Here is a 15179-nt window from a genome sequence, read left to right on the forward strand (position 1 = left end):
ATGTATTGTTAACTGTTTTAACTGCATTTGTTAGGGTTCAGGGAGTGCAAACAAAAGCCCTTTTGGTAATTATTTTCCTTAATCTTCAAAAAATTAAATATTAGTCATAAAATGTACTAGTTCAATATGAAAATGAACTCCTTTCAAAAATTCCTTGAGACACATCACATTGTATTTTTATGACAACATCCATAACACGTTGTCATTAATAATGAAATGGACTAATGACCTTCACCTTTTATCTCTCAACTTAATAGAGAACCTGTTTTAAGTCTTTGTTGAATTAATCTAGTAAAAGCTGAAGGATTATGTAGAAAACTATACATAAGTGACATTCACCGTAACATCAAAATTAATAGGGATATTCCTTATCCAAAGGAGAATACACATGCACAGTGATGATAAAAAGTATCTAGTACAAGTTCAGTGTGTTAATGGAAATATGACAAGACGAATGACTTGAGTCAAAATAACTGCTAAACTGCTAAGTGTAGACTATGCTTCAAAGATAACACACTCATTAACTACAGTTGAGAATGTTAAACAAATTTCAAGTGTTACACTAAATGTCTGAATTTTACAGAATGCAGTGTACAAATGTACAAGTGGGATACAGTCCTGATAAAATACAATTATCTTCTTAAGAAGTCACACTTTTTTCTCATAAGATTACTGTACACAAAAGCTTAAATACAATTTAGCAGTATTCTGTTGTTACAACTAAAACCAAATATAGCAACAACATACAGAGTTCACAACATATACAGTACAGTTATTTACAAAATGTTAAATGTTGTCTTTACGACAATACACAGCCACTTAATGTCTTTGGGTCTTTGTCGGACATCGGAATTTCCTTCTCTTTTACTTCCGGTAGAGTTTCACTCTTCTCTCCTTTCTGTAGCAAAAAATATTATCTTAATTAAATATCATATCTTAAAACAGAATTTAATAATAATATAAATGAAATAGATTTTATAAACTTCCTTGGCAGTGACATGGGAGAAATTACGAGAAATTGAGAAATTCATATCACACAGAACTTGGCCTAATAAGAGGTTTATTTAAAGTTTTAATTTCAAGTAAACAATAATGAACAATGATATGTTTTAAAAGTTATTTATATTAACAGATCATTTGGGATGGAAGATGTTTACAGATAATACCTGACAGATGTCTTCTAATAAGTTTTACATCCCAAGAATAGCTTCTATCACAGGTTTTTATTGGGTCAGTAAGCAGATCACTACATCAACTTCTCTCTTGCTAATCATTAACAACTAACCCCAGTCCTGGACACACAACTCACATAGCTGAGTTTTAAAGTTTATGTTGCTTAATGACACCCCTAGAGCACATTGATTTGTTATTCATCGGCTCTTGGATGTCAAACATTTGGTAATTTTTACATATAGTCTTAGAAAGGAAACCTGCAAAATGTTTTCATTAGCTGAAAAGGATCTTTTATATGCACCATCCTGCAGACAGGATAGCACATACCAGTCTTTGATATACCAGTCATGGTGCACTGGCTAGAATGAGAAGTAGCCTTATGAGCCCACCGACAGGGAGTGATCCTAAACTGACTGCACATCAGTCGAGTGCTAGCACAATTGTATGCCTAGAACTGTGTGTTTGAACCTCAATTGGATATAAGCATGAAAATCAAGTTTAAACAGCCCAAATAATTAAATAAATACCTTCACTGGTTTGGGGGCTCTTGTCGTATCAAACTTTTTGTAGTTCTCCACAGTCCACAGTGGGTTAAGTGAAGGTGGCTGGAACTCCTCAGGGCTCACCAGGCCATACGTTGCCTTCATCTCTAACAGTGGAGCATCAAATGCAACCTTCTGGTGGTATCTGTGAGAGATAAAGAATATCAGAAAGGATATACTATCAGATGTGAGATACAGTTGGTCATACTAATACTATACAGAGTCAAAGTTTAAAGTTTATTTTGTTTAATGACACCACTGGAGCACATTGATTTAGTAATCATCGGCCATTGGATGTAAAACATTTGGTCATTTTGAAATATATAGTTTTAGAGAGGAAATCCACTACATTTTTCAATTAGATACAAGGAATCTTTTATAAGAATCACCCCACACACAGGATGGCACACCAGTTATGGTGCATTGACTTGACCGAGAAATGGCCCAATGGGCCCACCGATGGGGATCGATCCCAGATCAATCATGCATCCAGCGAGCGCTTTACATTCACTCACATCAATCCATTTTCTCTTTCAACCTTGTCCATTGTTCTTTTGACCACTGGTCCAAGTCTTCTGAAGAAAATATGATTTTCTGGTCTTGCCGTTGTTCCTGGGCCCTTTGTTGAGGCGTATTCCTTACACAACACTTGTGCCTTTTCATACACTGCAAAAGAAATACAACAGTTTAGTACATAATGGTAATACCTACATACATAGTATTTATCAACTATTATCTTATCAACATACAAACTGACTTTAGAACAAGTAATCATTTTACTAACCATAAGACAAAAAATTCCTTGGCCGTTTTACCGTATACATTTGGAGTGATCTTAGTTTGTATAACAGGGCCCTTTTTCTTTTTTTCTTTTTTTATTGAAGATCATTGCCAAAAACAAAGAATATTACAACTATATAAGTTTAATACAGAATCCAAGCACCAAACATAAAAAAGTTAAATCTTACAAAGTGTTGCTTGTTAATAGACATGAAGGTCAGTTTGTAATATATTAGAGTACAGATCTGTATGACAAAAATATGACTACAGAGATGGTTGTTAAGCACAATTATAGTACCTGGTACATTGGTACTCGTTCAAATCAAATTACATAATGTAGTTTTCAGATTGAGCAATAAGTTATCAGGATTAGTTCTAGAACTCACCAAATCTGTCAATTTTGAAAACAGTTGACAAATTTTGTTTGCATATGGTAAAATAATTTTATGTAATAATTGACATTTTTTTAGAAAATGACTGTCGATTTCTGCAATTTGAAGTTTAATAGACAATTTGGAGAAATGTTCTGCTCACCCAGAGCTAGCCCTGTTTATGACAAGTTTTACAAAGTACCTCACCAATGACAGTATAATGCTACCATCAGTGGTTATCAGCCATTGAACACGTTATTTTGGCACATGATCTAAGGTATGCCAGAAGAAATCTGCTGCATTAGTGCAGTCTACTCTTTTCTATTAGCAGAAGTGTCTTTTAAATATATGTGCTCTTGAACACCACTAGAGCAATTTTATTTATAAATCATCGGCTATTGGCATTTGATAATTCTGACATATAGTCTTAGAGAGGAAACCTGCCACATTTTTCAATTGGTAGCAAGGGATCTTTTATATGCATCATCCCACAGATAGTATGGTACATACCACACCTTTGTAATACCAGCTATGGCATACTGGTTGGAATGAGAAATAGCACAATGACTGTGACTAGTTATGGAACAGTGACTGAAACTTGAGGGGAAAAATTGCAATAGCTCTATTGAGTATTGGTTGTTTGGTTGGTTGGTAGGTACTTCAAATAATCAAATGGACCTCAATCCTGCTCCAGTTGTTAATAAAAGAAAACTTACACTGTAAACTCTCTCTTAGTCCTCGAATGGCCTCTCCGCATTTGTCACGACTCAGCAAGTCTTCGCCATTGTAACTGTGAGCCTGAAGTAGAAATGTTATACTGCAACACATCAATCAAAGAAACTAATAACAGTACTAGTAGACAAAACATCAACTTAATTAAGTATCTCAACTACCATAGATTGGAGAAAACTTGAAGTGTTTTCTTTTTTATAGATACATTACCTGTCCTCAAACAAGAGTACTCCCCTCCCCCACCACTTCCTGTTCTCTGTGCGATGTGCTCAGGGAAAAACAAGGAAGTTATAGTCACGTGACCAGAACTAGGAGCATACAGTAGAAGAATTTAGGCCATCCCATTGGCTTTTGGGATGATCGGGCCAGACTACTAGCCGTAGGGGAGGGGGAGGAAAGAAGTGCACTTGTTTGAGGACAGGTAATGTGGAAAAGAAATTGTTTGTTAAAGGCTTTAGATTCCACTAAAGTCAAGGCTATAAACATTGTGTCCAAAATATGTATGCCTAAAATAATCGTGCCCAAACATGTTGATCTTAAAACAGCTGACCTTAATAACACTAAAATGTTAATCTTTAATTAGATTAAAACAACTTGAAATGCATTTCTGAATTCTCAGAACTCTTCTAGTTGTTAATAACATTACTAAGCTGCTAAAAAGACCTCTGTACTCATAACAAACAAAAAACATGCCGAACCCTACTAAAGCCCTGTTGGTGAATACAATCTTTTTTAAAACTAAATAAGATTTTTTTAAATATATATATTTATAGTTTTGTTTAATAAAAAAATATAGTAATAATTAGTTTATTTATAATTTTAAATATAGTAAAAGATGTGACTAAGACAAAAGTTTTATTAATTTAGCACTTGTTTGTGAAAAAGCAGAGTTTATTGGAAAACATAGCATGTATAGAAATGTAACTCCCATATTACAAAAATACTATAAACTCATATTACTAATTCCTAGATAAAATGAAGTAAAATATTCTGTCATAGACTTACATATGCAGTGTAAAAGTTGGATTTTAACTGGAAATATTTCCTCCATTTGCCAACAATCTTCACATCCAAACTAGATAGCGAGTCATCTGAAACATTACAGACAACATACCAGATATCAGTCTAGTAATAAACAATATTCTATTGTGTGTGAACTCTGTGGTCCAACAAATCAATGACATTGTGTGCATTAGAATAAAATAAAAGTTGAAAATAAATTCACTAGCAAAGACACATGTTCAAATAGAAAAATATTAAACCTGTTGGGACTTTCTTTTTGCATCACAACCAGTGTCCCATGAGTGGTATGTCAAAGGTTGTGGTATGTGCTGTCCAATTAGCAGGAAAGAGCATACACCACGTAAATAATCCCATGCTTCTATCTGGCAATCTAGACAAAGGTTCATAATAACCATACATTAGCTACGAAACAGCCATAATTTAAAACATATTACTACATGTTTTTCTTTGAAAGGAAAGGACACCTCATAACATTATATAAGTAAAAGATTTAGAAATATAATTCAACCATACAGTTCATTAGAACGTCAAATTCTTTGTACCTGCCCTCTGGTACATCTGTCCTGTCTCACATGCCAGCGCTGCTATCAAATTGTTGGAGTGCTTCATTTCCACAGCTCGAGCCAGAGTGACTAGAAACAAAACACAACCAACATGAAATGGTTGTTACACATAGCTAATTGTGTATTTAAAAAAATATATACAGATACCCACAGGATCATGTAAAAAGTCTGCTTTTAAGTAGTATCCATTTTAGAGAAGGAAGGAAAGGAATATCAAGCAAGTTCTTTACCACTGGGCTATGTCCCACCCCCAGGTTAGAGAGGTCACGTTCTGTAGTGATATTTAAAAAGAGACCACGAAAAACATCCAGTTTGAGGGAATTCAAGTTTACAGTGGGTCCAGTTTTGAGGTTTTTCAGTGTATAGACAATTATACTTAATAATTAGTTAAAACAAGCAATTAATGAAATAATTGCATTAGCCAATATTAAATTTATGCTATACAACCATCACATTTTATAAACCATATCCATATGTATGAATAGGTGTGATACAATGCAATATGTATGACAAGGTTTCTTCTGATCCCTCACCCACATTAATAAAGACCCATAAGCCTATTTTGGCAAAGGTTGAAATTCCTGGTAAACAAAGCTATAAGACTAACTTTCCTGAGCCTCTGCAGTGCACTGGTTGATGTAAGCGTCTAACACACGACTATCCGTGTCCGTGGCAGGGGTACTGTTGTCTTCCAGTCGACCACACAGTTCATTCTGAAACAACAAAGTCAGTTCAGTAAGTGGAATGTGGAACAATGGACTAGATACACGCCTTGTGTTGGTGGTTTCCAATGTCATATAACCATAATTAAAATGTGTTGAGTGCAATATTAAATAAAACATTTCTCCCTCTTTCCTTCTTGTTAGTGGTCAATCCTAGTGGTGTAGTGGTTAAGCGATCAACCTTAAAGGTGTATTCTCCAAGTTACAAGTGTCATATTTCGCTATTTGTACATTCATGCATCTGTTATAAATAACTACAAATTAACTGATCCTACATAACAATCTTTGTATAATTAACTCAAGAATATCATAATTATAATGTGTTGCCAGTCGGCATAACCAGTTTTTTTCTCGAGAATCTCTGATGAAAATATAAAATACATAAAAAATATTAATCTTCAATCGATTGAAGTTCAAATTCAAACTGTGACATACTGTATTAACCTATAGGTCACCCTTTTTTATAAAATAAATATGTAAAATTGTAATAAATAAATTTTGTATACACATGTAATTCATGGCATAATCTTTACATTTTACAAGAAATTGTTTTAACTATTTTGGGTCAAAATACAACTTTGAGACTGCTGCTTTTTAACTGTACAACCCATTTTAATACACAAAATTTGGTTTATAGTAGCAACTAAATAATATGATGAAAATTAATAAAATGCCTGAAAACTAACCTTGACATATGCAAAATAGCCAGCAGCTATTCTTAAGCATTTGTGAACCTCTTTAGCTTCTTCCATATCTGGTCTGAAACAAAAATATTCAATTAACATGCATCAGTGTGATCTTTATCTCCCCACAGACGAGTCAACCAAAAAGTTACTTAAAATGAAATACATGTATTAATATTTCAAAGGATACCCCTCCACCAAAACCCCCCCCCCCAAAAAAAAACCCCAAACATATGTAATCTCAGTATATTTTATTATTTACAAAAGAAACAAATGCACTTTGTAATGCTTATTGTGATTGTATCAGTTTGTACAATGCATCTTTATCAATTGTTCTTAGTCTTTAAAACTAACTAGTTTAGCAGTGCATACCACATGTCAGAATATTTGAGATACCTACTAACAATGTACTTTAAGTCAATGATATTTTGATCTTTGTATCCAATCCAAGGAAATGTGTTAATTTTACAGTCTCTTAAAAAATGGACTTACTGAAGAATTATACTCTGTACGAAAATCCAAAAATGGGAAAATATAAATTGTGAAGAAAGTAATAAAGTGAAGAATTATAATTGTTAAAAACAATAAATCCATTATTAGAACCACAACAAAACTTAGATGTTAACAATTTTAAAAATAAAACAACTTACTCTTCTTTTGCTGCAAGTTTTGCTGCGTGCTTTGTATACCATAAACCAACATTGATCAACATGGAGATGAACTCATACACTGCATCGTAGCATTCCCTAAACAACAAATAAAACAATATGGAAAAAAACTTGATGGCTTAGATTAAATTGGAACAAGGAAAAAAGGCGTCCGAATCAAATCAGCGAAGGAAGTTACAGTCACGTGACCAGAACAGGAAGAAGAGTTTAGACCATCCCATTGGCTGTTGGGATGTTCAGACCAGACTACTATCCTTAGGGGAATAAGCATTTGTTTGAGGCCAGGTGAAGTAGGAAAGAAAATGTATTTTAAGAAGGTATATCACATTCTTCTAAATCTTTTCCCCAAGAACAAATCAGTTTATGATTCCACTGGATAAAAACAATATTGTGATATTTTTCATGAAAAAAGAAAATAATTTCTTCATCCATTCATTCAATTGCAAACAATAATTGCATAAATAGTTATTTAGTGACTACAGAGAATTGAATTTACATGTACTTATATCTACAGTTGTATACTAATAGGAACACAAACAGATGACATAAATTTGTAAAAGTGAATTATCATCACTTTAAATATCTATCACTCCATGGCTATAGTTCAAGGAGAATAAATTTTAGCACCCCTTTGCAGGCACATTTTAAACAAACCAATTAAATATCAATGCTTAATAATGTAATACTAGTATCTCAAATGGTTACCCAGAATTTAATTTAGGTGAGCAATTAAAACGTTTGTTTAATGACAACACTAGAGCACATTAATTAATCATCGGTAACTGGATGTCAAACATTTGGTAACTCTGACAGTTTTACAGAGAAAACATGCTACATTTTTCCATTAGTAGCAAGGGATCTTTTATATGCACTTTCCTACAGACAGGAAAGCACATACCACAGCCTTTGACCAGTTGTGGTGCATTGGTTGGAACAAGAAAAAACCCAATTAGTTGAATGGATCCACCAAGGTGGTTCGATCCAGCAACACAAGCACCTCAGGCGAGCACTCAACCAACTGAGCTAAATTCCACCCCAAGAGCAATTACTGATACCCCTCAATTTGCTTTATGGTGAGGTCTGATAAATAAACACTTACGTGGGTGTATTTCCCAGAAGAGTGTTGGTCCATTTAAAACCTAAAACTTTCCTCAGTTTGTTCTCTGGCTCGTCTGGATCAATTGGCTGGAACAGTCCTTGGAGTAATCCGAAGTATTCACTGCTAGTCTTGTCAACAACAGGACGCTCATGGTTCGGATCTGTCAAAAGATCTAGCAGCTGATTGCGAAACAAACGCAAGTCACTGGTAAAAGAAAGGAAAGCAGAAAACATTTAATTTAAAAATGTTGATTAGCGACAATTCTAGTGAATTGAAAATTGATTAGAAACTACTGTTTAATATTTTAAAATTGTCTGGCAATCTCTAAAACTTGTGTAGCAAAATCACGACATGATACTGAACAAAATGTTCCCTGGAAAGGAATTTTTGTTTAACAGCACCTCATCATGTTTTTAACTTCAGTTACATGGTACCTAACCTATGATTATTTCAATAATTGTCTGCTATAGAGAGAAAGAAAGGAAACCTGCTGCCACTACTACCAATAACACAACAAGGGTTGTTTTATATGGACGTTCCCATTAAAGATCTTCAATCCTGCTACCCATCACACTGTAGATGAGTGCTCTAATACTAAGCTACATCCCACCCCATCACTGTTGTAAAGTACAAACACTGTATGAGATGGAAAATGGCTCAGCCAAACTTTTAGCCACTTGCAAATTTTATTAAGATTTTTTGTAAAAATTAGCCATTGGCTAATTTGGCTACCAACAATTAGAACTGTGTGTGAAGAAAAGCCTCGCAAATGAATGACAAGCCGATGACAACAAATTGGATGTTGTTTGCACAAACCATGCACAAGAAAACAGACCAAATATAATTTGCAGCCTAACAAAGTTAGGGACTTTGATGATTCTGAAAGTCCTCGACACAACTGTGTCTATAGTAGCTGGGTGTCCACACAACTACTTGCTTGTACTAGTATATTGACTTAAATGCCTGAATTTTCCATAGGTACTATGTGGACATGAAACATATGGAAGGCCAAGAGCAACATTTGTTATAATTGTGTGTAGGTAACAACACCCAAACATTTCTGTTCATATTTAAATTACAAAATATATTACCGTACTGTTGTAAAATGTATGTATTATGGAGAAGGCCTAGTAAGTTGTATAACTTGTGCCTAATCCATTTGTTCTTTAGAAAGCAATAAAATATGTTTAAATCAACAAAACCCAAACATAATGTTTGTTATATAAGTATTAGGTAATAGTAATGGAGAATTATTGACCATGTATTATGATATCTCAGATGTATCATTGAGATTTTATATTTTGTTTTCCACTCTTAAAGGCATATAGCCCCCCCCCCCCCTCCCCCCAACGTGGGTTGTCACGTGACTATAGAAATAACCCAGCGTTTCTTCCATCTCAGTAGTAATCTAGGTTACTTTTATTTATAATACTCGGTAGACCTGGGGTTGTAAATAGATTTGTAAACTTGCCCGTGGGAATATGCCGTTAAAGAGACATTCCCGAGTTTGATGCAATTTTTAAGATGTTATCCACTAAAAGATTTTTTTAACAATTATAATTACATATCAAATATATTTTTCTGCATAAAATATCCATGGCTGTATATTAGACGTGTTTCTGATCGTTCTAATATTTTTACTAGGTTAAATTTCAATTTATTTCCTAAAATATTATTTTTTCGTACGTACAAAATTATTTGAAAACAGAATCCACTTTGGGCTTCTTACAAATATTAAGACGACCAGAAACACATTGAAAATGCCAACACTGATATTCTAAACAAGAAAATGTTTTTAATATGTAAGTTTAATCGAAGAAATATTGTATTAGTCAGAAACATCTTATAATGCAGCAAACTCAGGAATGTTCCTTTAAGATTTGGAATCATGGAATTTACCATTGCTCTATAATTTTTTGTAAGCCTGAATTACATTTTCAAATTGTAGGGAGAGGCCTTGATATTGACATTTTGCAGGGCTAGCTCTGGCAATCGCTAAATTCGCCAATAGTAAATTTTATGGCAGTTGGCGAATTTTATTTTAAGTTGGTGAAATAATTGGCATGAGTTCAATCCGTAGCCCCTTTTCAATGGTTAGGGTAGTTTTAAGTATAGGGTTAGGGTTAGTCTTTAGAGCCTTTGATATAGAGTGTATGGGTCAAACTCTTTCCAAATAATTTCATGCAATAATTGACATTTTTTAAAGAAAATAACTGTTGATTTCTGCAATATTTAACGTTTAATAGGCAATTTGGCGAAATGTTTTGCTCACCCAGAGCTAGCCAGGTGCATTTTGCCTGTTGGCCAGTCACCAACCAGCATTATAATTGGGAATAAATATTGTTTAAACCACAACCGTAATTAACAATATGAAACTCTTTAAACCGCCATGAAACCGGAGTCCCTTACATATTCTCGGAACTGAACATACAGGTACTTTGGCCCTATCCGCCATTGTTTATCACGTGACGCGGTGAAGCTTCTCCTTAGTTACGTATGGTTTGATAGTGAATTTAGTCAACTTCAGTCGATCATTTACAACAGTTAACGGCCAAGATGCCTACATGTTGTGCAGTTGGCTGCATAAACCATAACTTGGTGTTAAAAAAGATATCATTTTAAAAAATTTGAAAAGAAGAGGCCAGACGACGCTTCTGGGTAGAGGCACTAAAACGTGACAAACCTGATGCAACGCCATGGCTTCCCACACAGAATGCGACTACGTTGAGTTTAATGTTGTTGCTTGTCGACAATAACCGACGTTAATAGCAACCAAAATGGATAAAGCATGTGCAATGATAATATTTCCACATTATACTGTAAATAAAATACACAATTCCATCTACTTCCATGAAAATACAAAACAAAAACAAACCCAAATGCATCCAGTTCTTGAATAAAGAGTGTACTCTTTTTATCATCAAAATTTGTGTGGTCTTCATTTTTCATTTAATCTCTATACTTGTATTAATTTTGCCATCTTCGGCTGCTACATCTATTTATTTATTTTATTTTATTTTTTAAAATAAAAGTATATGCAGTTAAATTACACACACAATAATTTATTGTAAAAGTTCTTTTTAAAACTTTATTAAAAATTTTTGTGTGCGCAAATGTCTGTAGTAGGCCTGCAGTACGAAAATATAGGTTTTCTTCTACTTTATATAAAAAGATTTTGCCCCTACCCCACTCCAGATATTGTACCTGCGGACGAGCAATAGCCCAAATTTATAATGTATTAAACAATAAAGGTATACTTTTATCTCGGATACATACATACAAACATACGCATACATGTGTATAATATATATATATATATATATATATATATATATATATATATATATATATATATATATATATATATACACACACACACACACACATGTATATGTTTCTGGGTGTTTTTTTAATTTACTCTGTTATGAATCAATGTAATTTGTTGGTTGTGGCACATTTGTAGATTTTGTTTCTGTTCAAGTTAAACGACTTGCCTTTTTGCATCTACAATTTAAAATATTATTAATATTCACATGCCAAAGGGAGCTATATATTATTCTCCTTGAACTAATCTCAGGGGAGTGATGGATAGTTAGAGAGATATAACTCTTTTCGCCTGCATTCAACTGGTAAGAAAGGCCAACATCATGAGATAATTTCACAATCTGTAAAAACTAAATCATTTCATTATTTTATGAAACTGGGGGGGGGGGGGGGTTTAAAGAATAAAAGAATGTATTCAGTGGAACATTTTCACTGTTGCCATTACATCTATATTATAAAATGACAATAATAATACTGTAAATTTAAAGTTGTAAAGTAACAACTTTGCAATTATTTAATTATGTCATAAAAATAATTATGTTGAATCATGCATACAAATTTTATTATTATACATACAAATTATATATTTTGTAGCCCACATCATAATTATTATATAATATTAATAATTATCTTATTATTTCAAAGTTGTTAAAATGTATAATTAATATTACCTGAAAATTGCATCAACAAAAAATTATATTCTGCCCAACCTGCCTCTAATCTGGTCCCTTCGACATACTAGCTATACGGAAACACGTAGGTAAAAAATATAGATTGTACTAATTCAGATTCCCGTTGTTCGCTTCTTTTATATGACAACCCAAGCTGCTATAATACTCATAAGACATGCTGCAACTATGTGTTAGCTACAGAAAATAAATGACAATATGTAAGTCATGCAAAAGGTTAATATGAAAACTTTATTCTATGTAAAACAGGGTTGCTAGTCACTTCGTACCATGGTCCTTTCATACCATAGTCATTTCATACCTAATTTGGTCATTTCGTACCGTGGTCATTTCGTACCTTGGTCATTTCATACCATTGCAAAAAGTCATTTCGTACCTTGGTCATTTCTCGTACCATTGCAAAAAGTCATTTCGTACCCTAGTCATTTCGTACCTTGGTTATTTCGTACCATAACTGAAAGTGATATCGTACCATGGTATAACAATTTATAACAATCACTCCGGTAATGTCTTTTACAAAATAACAGTAAATTACAAATTTGTGGTTATTTAAGGGATATTTTATCAGCAAAAGACTAAAAATTAGTGCCACTTTGTATAAACATTAGCAATTGGCTAATTTGGCAATCAGTAAGGTAGATAATGTTTTAATGACTGTTATTGTTTATTTCTTAAACAAATAAGATGCAAATAAGCAAGTTTGAAAAGAAGACCTAATAAATAAATAATATTTTGTTGGTCCATTATATTGTTTTGTTGTTTTTGACTAATTATCTGGAGCCATTTCACACAAAATCGAAGTTGGCAGTTAGTAGTAAATACCATATACGGCTCTTGTCAGGTAAAATGGAAATAACAGTTGACAGGTATTATGGGTATCAATAACGATATGCTGCACAGTAACGTGTTATAGTTTTCAAACTGTCAAAATAAAGTTTCAAAACAAAACCCACTGCTTTTATGCTATAGTCATTTCATTTTCTATATACTGGAATGAAATGACTAGGGTATGGAAATGACGGGGGTACGAAATGACTTTTCACAAGGGTACGAAATGACTAGGGTACGAAATGACTTGGGTACGAAATGACTTTTTGCAATGGTACGAAATGACCAAGGTACGAAATGACTAGGGTACGAAATGACCAGGCAACATGGTACGAAAGGGTTATAGCGAAAACGGAACCGTGCCAAAAATGGCCCCAGGCTAAAACGGAACCAAATTGGACAAAACGGAACCCGTGTTGGCTAAAACGGTACCAAAATCTGTGGACAAAACGGAACCTGCGTTGGCTAAAACGGCACCAAAATCCATGGCTAAAACGGCACCGAAATCAAAACCTATTTATCTCGCATGCCCAATGAAAAAACAATATATGCTATTATAACATGATTGCTCATAGTTCATTTTTATGTGAATTAAATAAATGAAATTGTTTATATACATGAGTGTTGTTATTTTTGGGCTACATAGTAAGGGCCTCGATTAGTGACGTCAAGCATCATCTTAGCACATGCTCAAGCTAAAAATAACAGTTGTACTGAAGGCACTAATTTACTCTATTACCTTTTTAAACACAGCAACAACTAACAGATCTCATGAAGGAAGTCAGACGTAATAAAGTAAAATGATGTTTATTTATTTACAAAACAAGCAATCGATTGTTGTGTACTTAACCAAGCAAGCCCGGCAAGGCTGTGCAGTGAACATCGTGAGCTTTGATGTTTTGTCTGCGACACTCCGGCTAGACGGAATCGGTGATGGGGATTAACAATTAGCAATACAGGTGTAATTCTAGTAACTTAAATGCTTGATAATCAACAGTCTACAGTAATAACAACTCAAAAGATTTAGTAAGTGTTAATTCCTATTGTAGCACAATCCACGGTTTCACATGTTGAATAATACGATTTTGACCGGCTTTGTTCGGCAATAAACCTAAGTCATGATTTTTCATTTTTCTCTCTCTCTCTCTCTATTATGTGTGGTTCCGTTTTAGCCAATACAGTGAGGTGCCGTTATAGCCACAATCGGTTCCGTTTTGGTAGTGGTTCCGTTTTAGCCGGATCCCATACGAAACGGATGGTACAATATGACTTAGGACCGAAGTGACTATAATTCGTAAAACAGTAATCACTAAGGCTTTGCTTCACCCCCAAAGACCCAGATGATCGGTAACTAGGCCGTGTGACGTCACGCCGGTTCCGAGAATTGTCACGATGATAATGCGCCTTTAAGTTTAATAAACAAATTGATGATTCAACTTCACCTGACAAGTCACTAATTATATAATGCAAATTATTAAGTTTAATGCTAACGCTGTGTCCATATCTACATCAATGGAATTTCACCTGAATATTTTCCTCGTCTGATCACTTGTTGACACACCATGGAGCTCAAACGTTTTGGGAGCAGTTGCTTTTAGAGGATTTCTGTGAAACCAGTAAGCCATTGTTATTATTTTTCTGAATCCGGAAATAAGTAGTTAAGGGGAGATAACTATCAATTTATTTTGTAATTCGGGATACTTCGGCCGATTTCGTTTTGTCTGGTCTCTCACCCCTAATATTTAGACCGAGCTGCAATGGGCCGCAGGATCAATCGCTATCGATGGACTCATCTGCCACCTCCCCCGCCCCTACAAGTTCTCAACGACTGGTACATCAAATGCCATCATATACATTATCTAAGGGAGAGAGATAGGGGTGAGGTAAGATAGATAGTGTTTGTGTGTGTATGTGTGTGCGAGCGTGCGTGCGTGCGTGCGTGCGTGCATGCGTGTGCGCACGTTTACATGTGTGTATGTGGT

General features: G+C 34.2%; 1 protein-coding gene across 1 annotated transcript; it reads right to left on the minus strand.

The window, feature by feature from the left end:
• Positions 1-164: 164 nt before the first annotated feature.
• LOC121372334 (BRO1 domain-containing protein BROX-like) lies at positions 165-14830 on the minus strand. The gene is made up of 11 exons (XM_041498633.1): positions 14722-14830; positions 8357-8560; positions 7240-7335; positions 6593-6665; positions 5792-5897; positions 5164-5253; positions 4604-4689; positions 3583-3664; positions 2231-2381; positions 1701-1860; positions 165-898 (listed from the first exon to the last, which is right to left on the minus strand). Exons 1-11 carry the CDS (start codon positions 14820-14822, stop codon positions 800-802), a joined length of 1248 nt encoding a protein of 415 aa, XP_041354567.1. The 5' UTR covers positions 14823-14830; the 3' UTR covers positions 165-799.
• Between the last annotated feature and the right edge of the window lie 349 nt (positions 14831-15179).

The sequence above is a fragment of the Gigantopelta aegis genome, chromosome 4, assembly GCF_016097555.1.
Source record: "Gigantopelta aegis isolate Gae_Host chromosome 4, Gae_host_genome, whole genome shotgun sequence".
NCBI classification, from domain to species: Eukaryota; Metazoa; Mollusca; class Gastropoda; order Neomphalida; family Peltospiridae; genus Gigantopelta; species Gigantopelta aegis.